The sequence below is a fragment of the Hylobates moloch genome, unplaced genomic scaffold (assembly GCF_009828535.3).
Source record: "Hylobates moloch isolate HMO894 unplaced genomic scaffold, HMol_V3 SCAFFOLD_18, whole genome shotgun sequence".
NCBI lineage: Eukaryota > Metazoa > Chordata > Mammalia > Primates > Hylobatidae > Hylobates > Hylobates moloch.
In genome coordinates, this window is record NW_026652293.1 from 77328770 (window position 1) to 77347640 (window position 18871).

Here is an 18871-nt window from a genome sequence, read left to right on the forward strand (position 1 = left end):
AACGTTGTAAGGAAGTACTTACACTCTACCAAGTAGGGTGGATATCAAAACAAATGTATTACCAAAAGTTAAACAGATGAAATCAGAAAAATGATCTAACTTTGAAAAGACTCAGGTCTATTTTCACATACACCTGTAAACCTAAGCAAGAGGACTGCCAATTTCTTAGAGGACACAGAATACACACTTCACCTCAGATATGCAAGAGAAAACACCCTGTTTTTTTCTGGTATAGAGACTCTGTCCATCTGGTTACCAATTACTCTCTTCCCCCGTCTTTTTTTTAAAAAGAGTCCTATTTAAAGTGATTCTGGAAGCCTAACATTAACTATTAAATGTACAAGCAGCAATTAATTTGGAATACCTATTGGAATCACTGGAACATTTAGTTGGGCCCTTTAACTCTTCCACACAGCACATTCACATGGACAGACTAAGGAAAAGGAGATGAAATGTAAATCAGCACATTTGTTTGCTTTACTTTTCAAGAAAAAAAAAAAAAAGTTATGTTGGAATCCTTTTTTCTTGTACTTGACCGTGACTCTCCCAATCTTTAATACAAACAACTGATACAGGATACAAGCTGCCTCAAAAAATTCCTTTGTTAGTTGACATTTAAATAAGCCCCAATAACTCTTTAGGTATCTCTATATATGCTTTAACTTGTATAGCATTAATGTCACACTTATAGACTGGTGTCTATACTAGCCATGTCTATTCTTGGTGTTTTAAAATTTTTTTAAATGTCTTGGCTGACACCAATTTGTGGCAATGCTTTAAGTGTTTTCAACATATATTTTACCAGACATAACTCATTTTACTTCCTGTAAGGTTCAGAATGGAACTATTAAAGGAATAGCAGGAAAGAATATGCCCCAATAGTGCAGCACTTCTGTCAGATGTAACTCTCCAGCCTGTGATCTCTGCATTATCTTTCATTAATGTAGACAGATTGGACATGCTCATGAGTAACTGTCATTGGCACAGTATGGTGATCATAACAGTGCAAAAAAACCCTGAATCTTTATAAAAGACACTTCTCTAGAGACTAGCCTACACTGACAGTTACTTCACACTTTCAACTACAGTATATAGCTTCTTATGCCCAGGATTCAGCTTTCAAAGCAAAGCCCCTGCTCAAGACCCAAGTATATGCTGAATCCTGGCATGAAAAATGAAGTATCCTAATCAATAATTAGGTAACTACAAATTGACAACATGATTACAATCCCTGTCCTAATTACTTGCCTAACCAAGTAGTGATTACTGATGTCCTGGCCCATCATCAACATGTTTGCCTACCAACACTAGGCTTCTAATCAAGATTCTACTACATAGGTGTTATATTTTCTGAATAATTCTAGGTTAACATTATGAATATAACCCATCTACCTATGTCCAATCTACTATCCCTTAAAACTATTATTAAAGATTCCTGGGGCAACTTATGAAAATTACTTCAATCATTTATATTTTTAGTCAATTGGTTAGGATGTGAAAGCATAGTCCTGCTCAATAATGTAAGCATAGCATCCATTTCCCACCTAACCTCTTTTCTGAGACTGTGCTATTTCTGCATGACTTGAGATTGACATGTGATGCCAAATAAACTAGCACACATATTAAGCTAAACATAATGAAAACTAAGTATTAAGATTAATTCTGTTCAATTTCAAAAGTATAGACTCTTGGGGACCCCTGGTTTTTCATCTACTCCAACACACTCAAGGGATATATACTACATTAGTAGTATAGCTCACTTCCAAATTCTCAAGGGCTTATTCTAATTAACAAGTCTAGTAACAAAGGTTAATAAGACAAATGTCACTCCAACATGAGTTAGCTGGACAAAGTACTTTTAATGCTTATTTTACAAATACGTACCTATAGTGCTAATACTAGGCAAAGAAAAACAGGACGATTCAAGAGCAGCCTATGTAACTACCAACGCAAGCACTAATACTAGCTAGATCACCTTCATGCTTTAAAATTTAAAGTTATGGAGTAGCTGTGCCACACCCCCCCCCAAAAATGCTTTAATAAAGGCACTGCAGCGTTAACTAAATTTTAGGGTAAATTTAGGCAATTAACAATTCGAAGAGACTTGTGGTTTATATATTAGTAATTCAAATTACTGTTTTAGAGATCTCAGGTAACCAATTCTTGCTCAAAGCACTAATGTTCAGTCCCTCACCATTTATGCTGGGTATGAGTCCCAACGCATAGGTATCGCAACCTATTGTCAGGCCTTAACATATGTATGTTTGCCTTTATTAACTATTACTAAAATGTTGAAACTTAAACCCAATTATTCACCATACTCTGAACACCTCAACCTCAGAGCTCCAGAATTAGGAATGAATGACAAAGTTTAGACTCTAACCATTTTAAGAATGTTAGGTGGGAGGGAATGGCTTCAGATGCAGTATTGTGTTCATCTTTCCAGGGGAACATCTCAAATGAGTATTCTGAAGCAGGTTGAGAAGTAGATAAAATTCTCGGCTACAAGTTCCATCCACATTTTTTTTCTTTTTTAAGAGACCAGGTCCCACTATGTTGCCCAGGATGGTCTCAAATTCCTGAGCTCAAGTGATCCTCCCGCCTTGGCCTCCCAAAGTGCTAGGATTACAGGCATGAGCCACCACACCCAGCCAAGTTCCATCCACTTTTGAAAACAAGACATTTTATATTTATGTATAGGAAGAGAATTATGGAAACACTTTGTAAAACATCCATTTATTATCTCCAATGCTAAACACTACCACTTGGGCTCTAAGAGATATGTTTATGCCTGTTTATTCTAGTTTTTAAAAAATTAAATATATAAGATCTACAATTATTTATATCCAAGATGTCTACACCACTGTCTAAGAAGCTATTAAAATATTTTTATTTGTGCAATGGAACCCATTATTCACATGGTCCTAGAAAAGTCAATTTATATTGTGAATAAATTTACCAAAAAACATGTCATTCAATTCCCACAAATGAGACATTTTTAAATACAGAATATACTCTGTTCATGAATATAAAATCCCCAGGTGAAAGTCCCTTAAAACACTACTATGGTTATGTTTCCTAGAATAATTTTTAACTTCTTCAAAGAAAATTCCTTTAAACTTGTTAAAATACCTTGTTGCTAGTGCTCAGAACATCTAGGTTCAGTCTTTATTTTTAAGACAGTATCTACCTAGGCAAACGAGAGCTTGTTTTTATATATTTAAGAGTTTCCTCTTGTCATTTCAATGTCAAATTGATTTGACTCAATTTCATGGTTTCGTCTTGCTCAAGGCCATAAACTGGTCAGAGCCAGAGCCCTTCAAAGGCTGTATGTGAGTATATGAGGGAAAACTTTCCACATAATTTTATTTACATCATTTCTGTCTCAGAGCAGTCTAAGTTTTAGTTTTCTTTTCTCAAATTCTATGCTGTTTCTGTACTACTGCAGCTGACCAATCCAAAGCCAGTTTTCACTCAGCATGTTATTCTACTTTAAAATATAACCTCTTAGTGAAAGCATCCCTCAAATCAACAGCAATCTCACAGTGAGTTTCCTCTGGGTAGTCAGGATTTGTCCACAACTACATCCTTTTCAGTTGTTCAGGTTTTTGCTTGCCATTAGGGAGGCAAGGGAAAGATGAGCAATAAATCAGGTTTCTCATTCGTATCTTGTTTCTTAACTTACCTAATTTTCTCCCTGTTGCTTGCTATCTGGTACATTCCCTACTCTGAATTCCTTAAACACTTTATAAGGTTATTTCTTCCATACAAGTGTAGACAATTGTATTAATTCTAGTCTTGACTAAAGATTTTAACATTTTTCTGGGTGCCATTTTTATCTATTCTCTCTCCCCCCAAATTCTCTGGGCTAAACAGGCATGATAGTCTACCTAGTGTTACTTGACCATTACTTTCCCACTGCAATTATAAAATCAATTCCTTAATAAGCAATTTTAAACTAGAGGGTATATCCAAGACTTCTTAAAGGCACAAAGGACAACTTTAGGACACAACACTGAGTAGCATGGGAACCTGAAACTGTTCCTCTAGGTAAGCCTATGCAATCCTATATGTATACTGAAGAGTAACTCAGGCCAGTGGTTCTTAGCATTACTTGCTAAAAAAGATAAAAATCCATGACACTCTCTTCAACTGTTAAATATCCTATGTTAACTAAGGATTAGCCTTTGTTCCAAAAATGTCTCAACTGAACCTATACATCACCTAAAACTCCAGCTTAGAGCAAGAAAATTCCTTAGAAGTATGAATTCATATTTAAGATCTGATTTTAAAGGGCTAAAACAAAATTCTAAGCAATCAGAAATATAGCAAACCTGAACTTACCAAAAGCAACCTAAAAACACCAAGGAAACACTAGACTGAAGTCAAATTTTAGTTCTACAGTTTGACTCCTGATTCCTCACTTCACATTGGTGAGGGGAAGATTAAAGTGTTCTGTGCAAACCCAATATAATTACAATTAGGGGATCTAATGTTATTACATAGCTACAGTCAAGTTAGCAGTGTTGTGTAGCAGTGACATCAATGACTGGCTTGCATGATGGCTTCTAAAAGCATCTGTTCCCAGAGTTTCATGTATCATATATATGTATATAAAATAATCAGATGAGGACAGCATTAGCATTCTGTAAAGATGATAAACTCAGTGTTAACTTCTCCCAGCCAGTACCTTTTCCCCTCATTAAATGTTAAAAGTTGTCTGGGGGGGAGGGGAAGGGAAGAATTCAACTTTACTTCATAATTATATATCAATTGTCAGTATACATTTAAGTTTTTAAAACCTAAATGTTCTATGCAGAGTAAAGAATAAGCTGTCCAGAAAGCACACACTTAATAAATTTCTCCTCTTGGGAGTTATATAAAGGGATTTTGAACCTTGATGGCGAGAATCCCAAAACAAGAGTAAAATGAATTCTTTTTATTGCAAACAAACGTCTAAATTAATTTCTCCACCCACTTTCTTTAGAAAGAAAAAGAAATCAGCAGGCTAAGGAGATACCCATTCAAGAACTGACATGATTAAAAATTAAGATATAAATGGGTGACTCACAATTTCATTAGCTTACAAAGATGGTGGAGTTAACTACTACAAGCACACTAGTTATACAGTATTTTGTGGGAGAAGGGCATACAGACATGGCTAACTTCATATAGATCCCATTAGACAACTGGATTTACAACAAGTTTTTTTAATAAGAAATGGGCAAAGCCAGCTTTCTTTTCAGAATCAAAATGCAGAACAAATGGAAAAATTATGGTATTTAACCTTCACAAGTTTGAGCCTCCACAAATAATGCAACCAAGTTTTACATTTTTAACAGCCCTTCTACATACACTCCATCTTCTCTATCTTAGTTCCAAGTTTTAGTTTTCAATCCCAATTATACCAATTCCATTGTTATTTAAGAAAAAACCTTCCCAGTTATTGTCAGAAACTACGATTTAGCTTACCCCCTCCACTACCCAGCAAACTACAGAGAGGATGGAGTGTAATATGAGCAGTACAGAGTCTTAATGCAATTCATGAGGACCACTTAGTCCTTACATGAATCTGGTTGCTAACATTTCTATTATATTGTGACAATGACTCCCGACTGTTATTCTCTGTGAGAAATGGGGGGAGTAAATTCTTAATAAAAGACACCAGGTACAAAGCAACATTTTACTTCTGTTGTGATAAAAAAAAAAAGTCACATTTTACAGATAAAATGTAGAACCCTGAAATACTGACACATTCTCTTATCGTGCACAATGCTGAGGTTCTCTTACGATTCACTTTTAAACTGCAATTAAAAATGTACAAAAAAGAAAAGAAAAAAAATCAACCCACAAAGCTTCTAAAAAAAGGAACCCGCAGGCACTTCCTCTTGTGGAATGTTTAAAAAGTTAGCCTACTAAAGAAAACAGTCGACTTCTTGTGAAGGTTTTGGAGAAATATGTATCAGTTCGTTTTATTTGGGTATTCAATAATATCCTTGGTGATAATGCTGACTCCATGGCTTCTGACCCCAGAATTGCTGTAAGAGAAAATTTTGTTTTTAAAGAAAAAACATCAATAAGCCACTCAAACTGTTTTTAGGAAATGACAATGAATCTAATTCAGAGTAATTTGCTGGAAACAAATTTATACCTGTCATACCTCTGATTTCTACCAAACCAGATTTAGTTTTAATATCCCATAATTATCAATACACATTACAAAACGGAACACATCATGACTTTGTTAGTTTACACAATTAAAGCTAGCAGTAAAAGAAATGTATATATTAAATAATATTACTTTATTAAAAAAATTTAACTTATAGCAATCTTCAACCTATTTTGACTTCAAAAGGTAGATCATGGCTACTACTGCAACACGATTCACACTTGACCCTATTAACACTTACAAACACTTCAATCCCTGGACAAGATCTTTTTCAAGACTGATAAATCTTAGGAACTGAAAATACAGTTAATGTACATAAAGCACGTAAGAAGTTACTTACACCCTGCTGCCACTGGTTGTAGCCCTGAGATTGGTTTTTGTAGCCACGATTGTTTCCTCGTCCTCTGAAGTTCTACAAAAAGGAAATAGTCTCTAAGAGCTCTGAGCCCGATTGCTTGTTAGGTTTGTGGGGGTGGGAGAGAGGAGCACAAATGGACAGGTTACTAGCCCCTAATCTCAGGGGGCAACACACAAATTCTGGATACCCTCTGCTGGTTTCTTAATGTTTTTTTATTCATTATGAGAAATGCATCTGACTTGTTAATTAGTAAACCTGAAAAAACTCAAAAGTAAGTAGACTCATTTCACCATTACTAGTTCAATTTTCCTTATGTCAATGCCTATCATGTTCCTCATGGATTACTAAGACATCCCAACATAAAGCTCACACCTTTCCAGACTAAGCTACACCGGTATCATCATCATGCTTCCACGGATCTTGAATCATTACCTGGTTGTAGTTCCCTCTGTTGGGCATTCCACCTCTGTTGTAGTTCCCTCTGTTTGAGTAACTACCACGGCCAGGAAAAACAGGGGCACGAGGGTATGGATAGCCGATTCCACCACTTCCTCCGCCACCACCACCTCTCTGTGGCATGTTGCCCCTCCTGTTATATCCACCACGATTCCCAGGGGCTAAAAAACAAGAGCTGTTTTAGTTTCATTGTATATTGTACCCTACTTATACAGAAGACTTAGGATTCCTCTAGATTGTTCCTTTTTCTCCAAAAATAATTGTTTAAAGACAAAAGAAATGTTTAATTCTAACCATTAACATAACCTAGGTGTATTTAATATCAAATCACATGAATACTTTAAACTAGTTACTGTGACAGCATACCATTAATGAGGAAGAAACTTCAGCTACATCCAAACTATAAAATTATCACTTGTTTCGATCCTAAACTAAATACAGAACATCAAAATTAACTTGCCTCCTCCTCTGAAATTTCCACCACGCATATTGAATCCTCCACGTCCTCTATGGCCACCACCTCTGTTAAACTGGTTCTTGCCACTCTTATTTTTATTGCTTTTCTTTGAGCCAGTGTTCTGTTTCTTTTCTGGTGGAAGAGCCTTTTTGCTCTCTTCCTTATATTGCTCCAAAAGTTTTTGGGCTTCTTCCTTCTGAAGTTCAACATAGGTTATTTCATCAAAGCACTCAGCTACCTCTGGGAGGGTAAAGTTTCCTGCAGGAAACAAAGTCATATTAGTAACTTAGAAACCCACCACGAATCCTCACAATCCTAAAGCTAACAATTCTTGAGGTTTAGTAACATATTTTCCTAGAAATAAACAGAAACAGACCAAACATATGCATAATTAACAACTGCAATTTTAATTCCTGAAGGAATATTGCCGGAAAAAACGTTAACTTTTCAGAGACGTAAGTCCTAATAGATTTTTTTTTTTTTTTGAGACGGAGTCTTGCTCTGTCGCCCAGGCTGGAGTGCAGTGGCACAATCTCGGCTCACTGCAAGCTCCGCCTCCCGGGTTCACGCCATTCTCCTGCCTCAGCCTCTCCGAGTAGCTGGGACTACAGGCGCCCGCCACCACGCCCGGCTAATTTTTTGTATTTTTAATAGAGACGGGGTTTCACCGTGGTCTCGATCTCCTGACCTCGTGATCCGCCCGCCTCGGCCTCCCAAAGTGCTGGGATTACAAGCGTGAGCCACCGCGCCCGGCCTAAGTCCTAATAGATTTAACACAGTTACACAAGCAGAATATGTAGGGGAAAAAAAATTTTTTTAAAAAAAGATTTAACACAGTAACACAATTAAAATTCCTTGCCTTTCATTTTGAGGACCGCATGTTCTGGTAGGTCTTTCCCCTCTACTTCTGCTTTCTTCTGTGTTCTTTGCTTATAGTCTTCATCTTTTGGGCAAACTACAACAGCTTTTCGCTGGAAGCCTGCAAACAGGCACATTTTTCTCCTCTGGGCAGCAGCAGACACATTGGTCTTTAAAAAAAGAAATGAATGTTTACAACTCTAAACATTAATTCTACACCCATCTATCTAAATTATCAGTTAATATTTTTCAGCTTCAAAGCTACAGCATACCTGATCCAGAATAAAATTTCGCTTCTTTCGGGCAGCAATCTCAATAAATTTCCCAAGACACTGGGGGGCTCTCTGCAACAGTGTGTTCAGTTTTCCAGTATCTGCCATTTGCTTCTTAAAACCTGCCACCTATATTCAAAAGTTAAAATTTCCCCTTGAACTTGTGAATTTTCATGTCATGCTTTTTAAAATTCAACTCATATCTATATGTAAAGCAGGCAACATTTTATAATTTAAGAATTACCTTTGTCCATTATTGCTACCAAAACAGGGTCACTTAAACTGGGTAACAAGACCTTACACTTACTCCATTCTTTTTAGCTGCTGGATGTTAAGAGCTCAAAAACACTATGAAAAAAAACAAAAAAACAGAAGCCTAGCCACTGGAAGGCAGTTTCCTCACAGAGTTCAAAGAACCAACTTCATCTTGCCTTTCCTCCCATCTCTTTAAGATATTAACAAAATGGATAGAGACAAAGGCAAAAGGTTTACCTAGAATACCTCCCGGTCTATTATTTTTCTTTTTTTTTTTCTGAGACGGGGTCTTGCTCTGTTGCCCAGACTGGAGTACAATGGCACGATCTCGACTCACTGCAGCCTCTGCCTCCGAGGTTCAAGTAATTGTCCCTGCCTCAGCCTCCAGAGCAGCTGGGATTACAGGCGCCCACTACCACGCCCAGCTAATTTTTTTATTTTTAGTAGGAATGGGGCTTCGCCATGTTGGCCAGGTGGGTCTTAACTCCTGACCTCAGGTGATCCATTCACCTCAGCCTCCCAAAATGCTGAGATGACAGGCGTGAACCACCATGCTCAGCCTCTCCTGGTCTATTTTAAACACTGAGATCAGGCCCTAAACATTTTACTTACCATCATTTTATCCATAATAGTATTTGTGCCAAGAATGTTGTATTTCCCTGGATTTTCTGCTGCATGCTTAGTAACCCAGGTAGTTTTTCCAGCTCCTGGCAAGCCAATCATCATCACAACCTAGTGAAATGAAAAGAAATGTCATTTCACTATCAGTAGACACCACCTAATAATTCTTTAAATATTGTTTTTTAAGGCCAATTTAAATATCTAAGTTTTCATAGCCCTTATACTAAGGGACAAAAATTTGTGTTTATGGAAAGAATAACAGTCAACGTAAGGGGGAAACATACTTAAGAGCAATATGCACAGCAGAAAGTAAATGAAACAGACTAATCTTCTAGTTCTTCTAAATGTCATTTTGTGCCAGGCAAGCAATATTCAAATGCCACAGTTTAAAAAAAAATCACTTACTTCACAATCCTTCTTCTCTTCAGGCCCCTTTGGTCCCCTAACTCGATCCTCTAAGGGGACATTCTGGATAAAAGTATACTCTTCAGGTATTGGAAAATATGGCTTTTCCTTCTGACCAAAATTAAATTCAACTGCACAGTTGTGACAGAGAACGTGCGGGAAGAGTGGCCGTCCAGCAAGAACTTCCTTACTGATTTTGAAGGCAATGCCAAGATCTTGTCCATTCTTAGCATAGGAGAGTTCTACTTCATCACTTTCAAAGTTCTGTTAAACAGAAAAAAATTCAACAGCTAAAATCTGCTTCCTTAAACTTTCTAAAAAACTAAGAATTAGGAGCAAAGCTTATCCTGTGGAAGCTACAGGTTAAAGAACTATTAGGTGGCCTTTAAGGGCTACACAGTTAAGAAATCTGAAGGTTTTGCCATGAAGCACGTTATCTCCAGAACCAGAAACAATACTGACCTAGAAGCTAGACTAAATTTTCTAGGTCAATTTCATGTTCATTGTTTTCAGTCAAAATGAATTAGTGAGCTCCTGAAAAATGTCCTGTATTTTCCCAATTCAACTGCTGAATGAAGTCTTTACACTAACCCAGGGACTGGTGTATTTATGTTGCTCATACTGAAGATTGACCTCAATAACGCTTCTTTAAAGTTCCTAGATATAGCTACTAACTTTGCCATTTATACATAGAAAGTTAGCTTTAACTTACAGCAAAACATGTAATCACATCATTTTCATCAAACTTTTCTCCATAATCTTCAGTCTCACAGTTGCATGTTTTTATTCCTTTTAGAGAATACCCATAAGAAAATTCTTCTTCACCTAAGAAAATAATTAACCTTCATGAAGTATATTTTTAAAATAGTCCGAAGACTCATCTATTTTACTACTGAAGATGTAGGCTACAAGAGAAATAAGCATATAACCTAATCACCTGTCACTGACACTTACTTTTCTATCTCTGTACCAGAACCGATGCAAGTTAGGAGGAATATATATGGGATATATACGCAGAGACCAAATTAGTTGACAACTTGCTATCATGGGTAAGATTTTACTTCAACCATTGGTCATAAACTTCTAATAAAGGAACAAAAACTAAAACGTAGCTTGTGCCTACTACGTGCTAATATTACTCGTCTGAAATATTAACAGAATAGATAAAAACAGACAAAAGGCTTAGAATGCCCTCTAGTCTAGTTAAAAAATGCTGAAATCAGACCCTCCTGAACATTCATGAGCCCACATCAGTCAAAAAGAAGCTTTACCAAGTAACATGCCACTTGTAGTTAGTGACCAGCCAATACGAACTTCATGTATGTCAATATCTTTTGTATATAAATGCCTTACTGGGATCTTCTCTGTAACCTGAAAGTCAAATCATTAAATAATTAAAATAATACACCAAGGAGGTAACCCCTTAACTCTGGCTTATTTCACTGCGCCATGGGCTAATCTTCCTCTAGCTATAAATACAAAGAAGGCACACTTTAGCCCACCCCCACTATTTGTAAGAACTTTAAACTGATGTGCTTGTAACTTGAAATTTAAAGAGTTAAATACTTATTTGACCCATATTTAAAAGAATACTTAATATTTTTAAAGTTGATGTTGTCAGTCTTTAACTTAAAGCCAATTAAAGGATACAATTAATGTTTTCCTCACCAACAAAAGCAGTAATCTAACCAAATTTTAACTCTTTGGTGGCCCTTTCATCAAATGCTTGATAAAAATGAAGTACCCTGGGCCAGGCGCGGTGGCTCACGCTTGTAATCCCAGCACTTTGGGAGGCCGAGGCGGGCGGATCACGAGGTCAGGAGATCAAGACCACGGTGAAACCCCGTCTCTACTAAAAACACAAAAAAATTAGCCGGGCGTGGTGGCGGATGCCTGTAGTCCCAGCTACTCGGAGAGGCTGAGGCAGGAGAATGGTGTGAACCTGGGAGGCAGAGCTTGCAGTGAGACTGCACTCCAGCCTGGGCGACAGAGCGAGACTCCGTCTTAAAAAAATAAAAACAAAACAAAAAAAAAGAAGTACCCTAAATAAAAAATCGCCTTGCAATGCATGGCAAGTTCTAACATAACAAACGTGATTAACTGTCACAACAAAATGAAGGTTCCAAGCTCCTCTTTTAACTTACAGGAAGCTTCAAAAATAAGTACCTTTGATAACTTAGCAGTATAAAGCACCTGTAATTCCAGCATTCTGGGAGGCTCAGGCGGGCAGACCACTTGAGCTTAGGAGTTCAAGACCAGCCTGGGAAACACGGTGAGACCCTGTCGCTATTTTAAAAAGAAAAAGGCTGGGCACAGTGGCTCATGCCTGTAATCCCAGCACTTTGGGAGGCTGAGACGGTGGATCACCTGAGGTCAGGAGTTGGAGACCAGCCTGGCCTACACGGTGAAACCCCATCTCTACTAAAAACACAAAAAATTAAATTAAAAATACAAAAATTAGCCAGGTGTGGTGGTGTGTGCCTGTAGTCCCAGCTACTTGAGAGGCTGAGGCAAGGAGAATCGCCTCAACCCAGGACGCGGAGGTTGCAGTGAGCCTAGGTCGCACCACAGCAATCCAGCCTAGGGGACAGAGTGAGACCGTCTCCAAAAACAAACCAAAAAAATCATAAAATTGCATTTACCTTCATCTCAAAACACACTTTGCCTTTTGACACACCATAGGATGCTCTTCCTCCAGCCCAAAGAAAAGCGAAACTCTCCATTGTAAGGGAAGAAGCACTGAGACGATCTCTTGATATTTTAAAATGTAGATCACAATTATCTGTAATTATATCAAATACTGTGTTACTTCTGACATCCAATGTAAACATATCTGCTACGTAGACAAAACCTGGTTACTCAATTTTTGCATGTACTTCTTAATGCTGCACAACTTTTCGCCACATCATGCTGTTGTTCCAATCTTCGGTTTAAAGCCCCACTCCCACCAAGTCACTCCTGTTAAATTATGTACTGAAAAATAAACTGCCTATGAAACTAATACCAAGGTTTAACATGTATATTTTAAGTATTTAAAATAATCAAGACAATGTGACATTAATACATACCTGCTCTGCTCTTTACCTTGATTTAGAGGCAAGCAGTAGAGGATAGCAGGAAATCAAAGTGAAGCATGCCAGAACCAGGTAGATTTACCAGTGCCACATTAAAACTGAAGGGAGGCCACGACCAAATTATTTTAAAATAGGAGTATGAGCTGCTGTTGATCCTGCACCAGGGCTCTAGCTCCTAAATTCTTTTTCTAAAACTTGTGAAGAAGACAGCCTAAATCTATGAAGTACAAACCTGGCCGTCTAATGCTGTTAATAGTGCAGCATTTTAGGTCCTCTTTACCCAGGACTGCCTGTTCAACAATTAGGGATTAATTGCTTCCCGGATTATCCAAATCCAAAGTGTCTTTAACCCAGCTACCTATGGGTCACTGGCTCATTAACATGCACTTTCTCAGACTTCTCACTTGAACAGCTAAAGTCAAGCTGGAATTCGGTTTTCTTTTTACTGATCAGAGAAAAATAAATCTACAGTTTGGAATTTTTCTTAAATTAGAATTACTCTAATCAACAGAATTTAATTCAACAGATTGTTTGAATTCAACGTTGTACTTACATTGACATATTCCTAGCTGATTTGCTAAAAAAACCTACCAATTACATTACCTGCGTGAGTCACTACTTCACTACCTTGCCAATTCCTAACAACTTATTATTTATACAACCCAGAATTTCACATAAAACTTTCAAATCAACTAACTCCTTTTTCACCCGCAGTTTTTTCTTTTAAAAAGGCTCAGATGCCTATCTCAACCTTCTGTAAAGGATATTCCAGTAAGAAAGAGTTTTACATTGACACAAATCTGAATGAAACCAATTTGTACAAGAAAACATGAGAAGCTAAGCTTCAATGCCTTCCATCTAACACAGCAGGCTGACACCATAGCTGATACTTCTGAAACAGTTATTTCTATCCTTTGGTCTATTTATCACACCCAGAGTTGTGCATTCTCATCACTAAACCAACTACGTTTTTTTGTAAGAAAAAAAAAAATACAAGTCTGACAGTCAAAGCCCACTTAGAGGTTTGCAATACTTTCTCACTCAATTGCAACCCAACTGGGTAAGGTAGCAGTATTTACAGTGCTGCACTGCCATTGATACCATTCGCTGCTGAAGAAAGCTAGTGGCCCAGTGATAGCCCACTGCTGCTGCCTCAGGTCTTTGGAAGAAATCAACTTATGTTTAAAGCAGCAGCTACTGAACTGGAATTGAGAACAAAAGAGCAGTTATTGAAAAAGTAATATTACAATCTTTTAGAATAGGGAATATACTTGTGTGCTAATGGGAGAAGTCATTAGTAAATATTTAACTGGCCCAAACAGCTCGCTTAATATAATTCCACAAAAAAATGAATTACTTTATTGTAGAAGCCTGTAAGGCTAAATTATAGGTAGTGTTACAAGTTTCCGTTAGCTAGTCAAAAACTGGCATTAATTTTACATTTCCTAAGAATGAGAACTTTCAAGTCATAAAAATATGAAACTCCTAGAGCCTGTAAAATAATCCATTTAATACAACTGATGCCGTGCTAAATATTAAACTACTAGGTTCTGAATATAAACCATTATCTTCCTGCTTTTAAAAAAACTAACCCAAGTTTTGCTGCACTTAAGCATTAAGTTTTCTAACACTTTGGAACCAAAAAAAAAAAACCACCATCACCGCATTTCATAATTGAAGAGAAACAGCTTCACTTACAAGTATCAAGACAAACCACTGTGTCATCGAAGTGTTCATCTTCTTCTTCAACAGGTGGCTGAGGAGATTTGGCTCTGAAAGACAGAATTGTCTCCTGATACAGCTTTCCGATCCACGAACGAATAAGGGATGAGGAGTGAAACTAGGTGAGCATCCTATACCTGCTATACTTGTTCTCTTCAATGTACTCAAAATATCCACGGCCATGATCTTCTCGTGGTCTTTTAACACCCCTCTTTTTATCTCCGCCTTTCTGTTCTGTTTTGCCGTCCCCTAAAACACACAAGACCCCCATAAAAAGCCAAGCCTCTAAACAACAAAAAAAACGCTTTTCCGTTCCGAGAATCAAAGCAGCTGGACTTTATCCTGCTTTTTAACTGAGGTTTTAACCGAGGACTCAAATGTGAATTCAAAGAACAATCAACTACGAATTGGATTGGCGCTAGTGACGCAGTCTCAAGACGTTACTAATTTTGCCAGTCTCCTCGATGATTCGAGAAAGCCAAAGAAAAACTGCGCGGCCCAGGCCCGAAGCCCACGTGTATCCCGAAGAGAGCGCAGGGAGGGGGAGGGGCCGAGCCCGGCGCGGCGGCGCTCCCCCCCCCCCCGGGCCCGCGCTCCCCGCGGCCGCATTGTACTGATCTTCCGCCCCCCGCCCCGCCCGGCTCCTCCCGCCGGAAGTGACGTCACGCCGAGCCCCTGCGCTCCTTGCACAATACAGCGGCCAGGAGCCGCCAAAGCGCGCCCGCCCCGGGACCTGGGGCCTCTCCCCTCCCCCCGAGACATGTGCCTGCACCGTGTGCACGCAGCGCGACGGCGCCACCGCGGGCAGACCGGGCTCCCTCCCGCCGCCTGCCCGCGGCTCCTCCCCCTTCAGCGGCAGCTGCAGCTCCCCCCGGCTCTCGAGCCACATAATGGAGGCGCTGCCACCGCCGACACACACACACACACACATACGCACACGGGCGCGCGCGCACACACACGCCCCGAGCCCGAGGCCTCTCGGCTAATCTGGGATTCCCCGCGCCCCCTCCCCCACCCGCCACCCTCACCGCGGCGCCCGCCCGCCCGCCCGGGGCTCCCTCCCCCTGCGGGGCTCCGGCAGGCCTGGGGCACGGTCCCCACCCCGCGCGGGCCTCCCGCCGCGCGCAACGTACAACGCAGCACTCACCCGCCGCCGGAGCCCCGGGGCGACCGCCGCCTCCGCCGCCTTCCGCCTTCTTCTTACCTCCCGCCTGCTGCTGGCCCTGCCTCGCCCCGGGCGGCGCCACCGTCACCGCGAACAGCGAGGTGGGGCCGCTGCTCTTCCCCGCGGCCTCCTTGGCGGCCCCGCGCTGCTGTTGGGGCTGTTGCTGCTGCGTCGCCGGCGGTTGAGGCTGCTGCTCTCCGTGCCCGTTCTCGTCGCCCGCGCCTTCCTCTTCGTCCCCGAGCTCATCTTCCCCTTCCTGGAAACCCTGATCGTCGCCGTTCTCGTCTTCCGAGGCGGCCTCCTCCTCCTCCATCGGGCCCGAGTCGGCCGCCCCCGCGGCCCCGTTCTCCTCTCCTAGCTCCATCTGGTCGCCGTCCAGGGCGGAGATTCCTTCCTCCTCCTCTTCCTCTTCCTCCTCCTCTTCATCGCCGCCGGCCGCGGCCTCCTGCTCGAGGCCTGCTCCCGAGCGCCCAGCGGAATCCCCGCCCAGGTCTAGGCTGCCGTTCCCGGGCTCCATGGCGGGGCGGCCCCCGGCCTCCTCGTCGTCCAGCGCGGCCTGGAGTCGCTCCATGAGCTCGGCCTTGAGACCCTTGTCAGAAAGGCGTCGCTTCTTGAGCTCCTCTTTCAGCTCCGACACCTTCAGCTTTTTTACATTAACAGGCGAGGAACTCATGGTGAGGGCCCCGATTCACCGCTAGGCGCTGCCTCAAACTCGGCTCCGCTCACTCGGCCACTGGTGGCGGCTGCTGCGGCTGCTCCTCGGCCCGGGCGGCGGCTGCGGCTGCGGCTGGAGATGAGTTCGTGCTGCAGAGCGGATCCGCCTGGTGTCGAACGGCGCCAATTCCTTTCACCGAGTTCGCGAGGGAGACGCGGAGACTCGCCTGGCGCGAGCGAGCACGCAACGTCCTCTCGCAGGGGCGGCGCCGCGCACGTAATATAGGCGCCCCGCCCCCTGCGCTGACGGGAGCGCTGCGCAGGAGGAAAGCCGGAGCGCGCCCGCGTTCGGCCCCGCCCATTACCGTACTTACCTCCCCGCCCCCACGCCGAACCCGGGGCGAGAGCGCGGCGCAGGCCGCGCAGTGCGCTTCCAATTGGGACTGAGCAAATGGAGGAAAAGGAAACCGCCTTTCAGTTAAACCGACTCACTGCACGATCTGTTGGCCTTTCTGGGTCTTTGGTGGCTATACTCGTTTGGCTTTTCGCCTTCCCAGCTTGGAGGCTGCTTTATCCAAATGCTTTTTTCAGTCTTCAACTTGGCGTTTCAACCCGAATCCGCCTTTTCTTCCATCTTAGATCTGCATTCTTATGTTTCTCCAGCTCTTCGTTTAAAACTCCTTCAAATCGTATTTCAGTTTTGACTGGTATAGCATACATTGGCAACTGTTATACGCAGGAGCTCTTTTCCTCATAATACTGTATTTGATTTAATTTGTGTAAGTCCTGCCTTGCGAATTGGATTTTAAGTTCGAGAAGGGCAAGGGCAGAACCGTTCTTTTGTCTGTTCCACACCCCGGGTGCAGGGCCTGGGAAGTAGAGGCTTTGCTTACTACTCCATACTGCAAACCCTAGTTTACCAGTCTTTGCAGGGCAACTATTCTCATGCTTTTAATAACCCTGAATAAACCTCAGAATTGCATTTCCAAGTTTTCTGTACCTACCACAAAGACGGACCTCCAGTAAGACTTGTTCTGTCCACTTTAGGACCTGGTCATCGGCAACGAAGTTCCAGTAGCTAACTGTGAGGGTGAGACCCAGCTAGGTCTTTGATTATAGGCCCACTTGATTCTCTTCCTATTCCTGTAGAAATACTCTTGACCAAATTATTCTGAAACTTAAAGTTCATGAAAAATCAAGGGCTGTGATTTTGTAAAAAGGAAAATGGACTATCGCTCTTGAAAAGAAATCCGTTATTTTATATGTTAGAAGTTTACTTTTTCTCTTTAAATAAAAGATGTGATGTTCTCGAAGTTTTAGATAGGGAAGTCAGAATTTAGATTCGTGATAGAAGTTAACATCTTAAACCCCAGATAATCTGCAGTGTCCAGCCAGTGTTCCATCTAAGGAGATGGTTTATACCCACTGTTTGGTGCTGTAGGTGACACAATAATATTGCCCCATTATTAATTTGAAATTTGGAAGTATGCACTTGAAATTTCTCCGATAGGCTAATATGATTTAACTGATTGATACATTTTATTTTTGAAGTTTATTTTCAATAGCTTTTATGAAGCATTCTACCATACCTTGCAGTCATGTATACGTGAAATATTAACATTTGTGAAATGATTCGACTTGAAATTAATGGACTATGTACAGTGCTACTGATAATCCCCAGTTCAAGTTAAGTGGTGAGGATAGCCCCCAAAATAGAAACTTCCAAACAGTGCCAGAAACTCATTTTGGCCTTTGGTTTAATGTCTTTGAAGGTTATAAATAAGCCACAAACTGGAATTTGAAATTTTGTTTTTGTTCAAAAATGAGAAGAGAGCTACAGGGGGCTTACATGTTCACAAACGATAATTAATCCCTTAATGAATCAGAGTTAAATACAATTATGATGGTTCTTTAAATTTATGTGTCCTAGATATTATTTACACTTTTAAATACTAGTTATATGAAAACAAATTTCGTTTACTGGAAAACACTAAACTATGAAAACAAATTTTGTATATCTACATATAGTAGATCTGTAACAGTCACTCTCGGAACATTAAGTCAGTTGCAATAATAAACATGAAATACAACTTTTGATGCTCACAAGAAAGTTCCATGGCTTTATCTCCAAAAGTTTTGGAGAACTTTAGAGCTGATTGGGGCCTGGAGATGGATCTGCAGGCCTGTTCATTTTTTTTTTTTTTTTTTTTTTAATTTTTTTTTGAGACGGAGTCTCGCTCTGTTTTTTTTTTTTTTTTTTTTTTTTTTTTTTGGCTCACTGCAAGCTCCGCCTCCCGGATTCACGCCATTCTCCTGCCTCAGCCTCTCCGAGTAGCTGGGACTACAGGCGCCCGCCACCACGCCCGGCTAATTTTTTGTATTTTTAGTAGAGACGGGGTTTCACC

The 18871-nt window shown here is 40.8% G+C and overlaps 1 protein-coding gene across 2 annotated transcripts; it reads right to left on the reverse strand.

Moving 5' to 3' along the window:
- Positions 1-4924: 4924 nt before the first annotated feature.
- Positions 4925-16722, reverse strand: HNRNPU (heterogeneous nuclear ribonucleoprotein U). Of its 2 annotated transcripts, none has more exons than XM_032137217.2 (14): positions 15795-16722; positions 14785-14896; positions 14624-14697; positions 12494-12633; positions 11123-11222; positions 10564-10676; positions 9852-10115; positions 9438-9557; positions 8571-8699; positions 8300-8468; positions 7444-7698; positions 6960-7144; positions 6510-6581; positions 4925-6038 (listed from the first exon to the last, which is right to left on the reverse strand). In XM_032137217.2, the coding sequence occupies exons 1-14, from the start codon at positions 16483-16485 to the stop codon at positions 5985-5987; spliced, it is 2478 nt and encodes an 825-aa protein (XP_031993108.1). In that variant the 5' UTR covers positions 16486-16722; the 3' UTR covers positions 4925-5984. The 2 variants fall into 2 exon arrangements, with proteins under 2 accessions (XP_031993108.1, XP_031993109.1); XM_032137218.2 differs by having other exon boundaries at positions 15852-16716.
- Between the last annotated feature and the right edge of the window lie 2149 nt (positions 16723-18871).

What these genes read in the sequence shown, in the direction of transcription:
- HNRNPU (XM_032137217.2), bottom strand. Translation starts at nt 16,485, where the DNA reads ATGAGTTCCTCGCCTGTTAATGTAAAAAAGCTGAAGGTGTCGGAGCTG. An exon ending in CCCCGGGGCTCCGGCGGCGG is followed by an intron (nt 14,897 to 15,794) that starts GTGAGTGCTGCG and finishes TGTGTGTTTTAG; the next exon opens with GGGACGGCAAAACAGAACAG. An exon ending in GAAATTTTATTCTGGATCAG is followed by an intron (nt 8,469 to 8,570) that starts GTATGCTGTAGC and finishes CTTTTTTTAAAG; the next exon opens with ACCAATGTGTCTGCTGCTGC.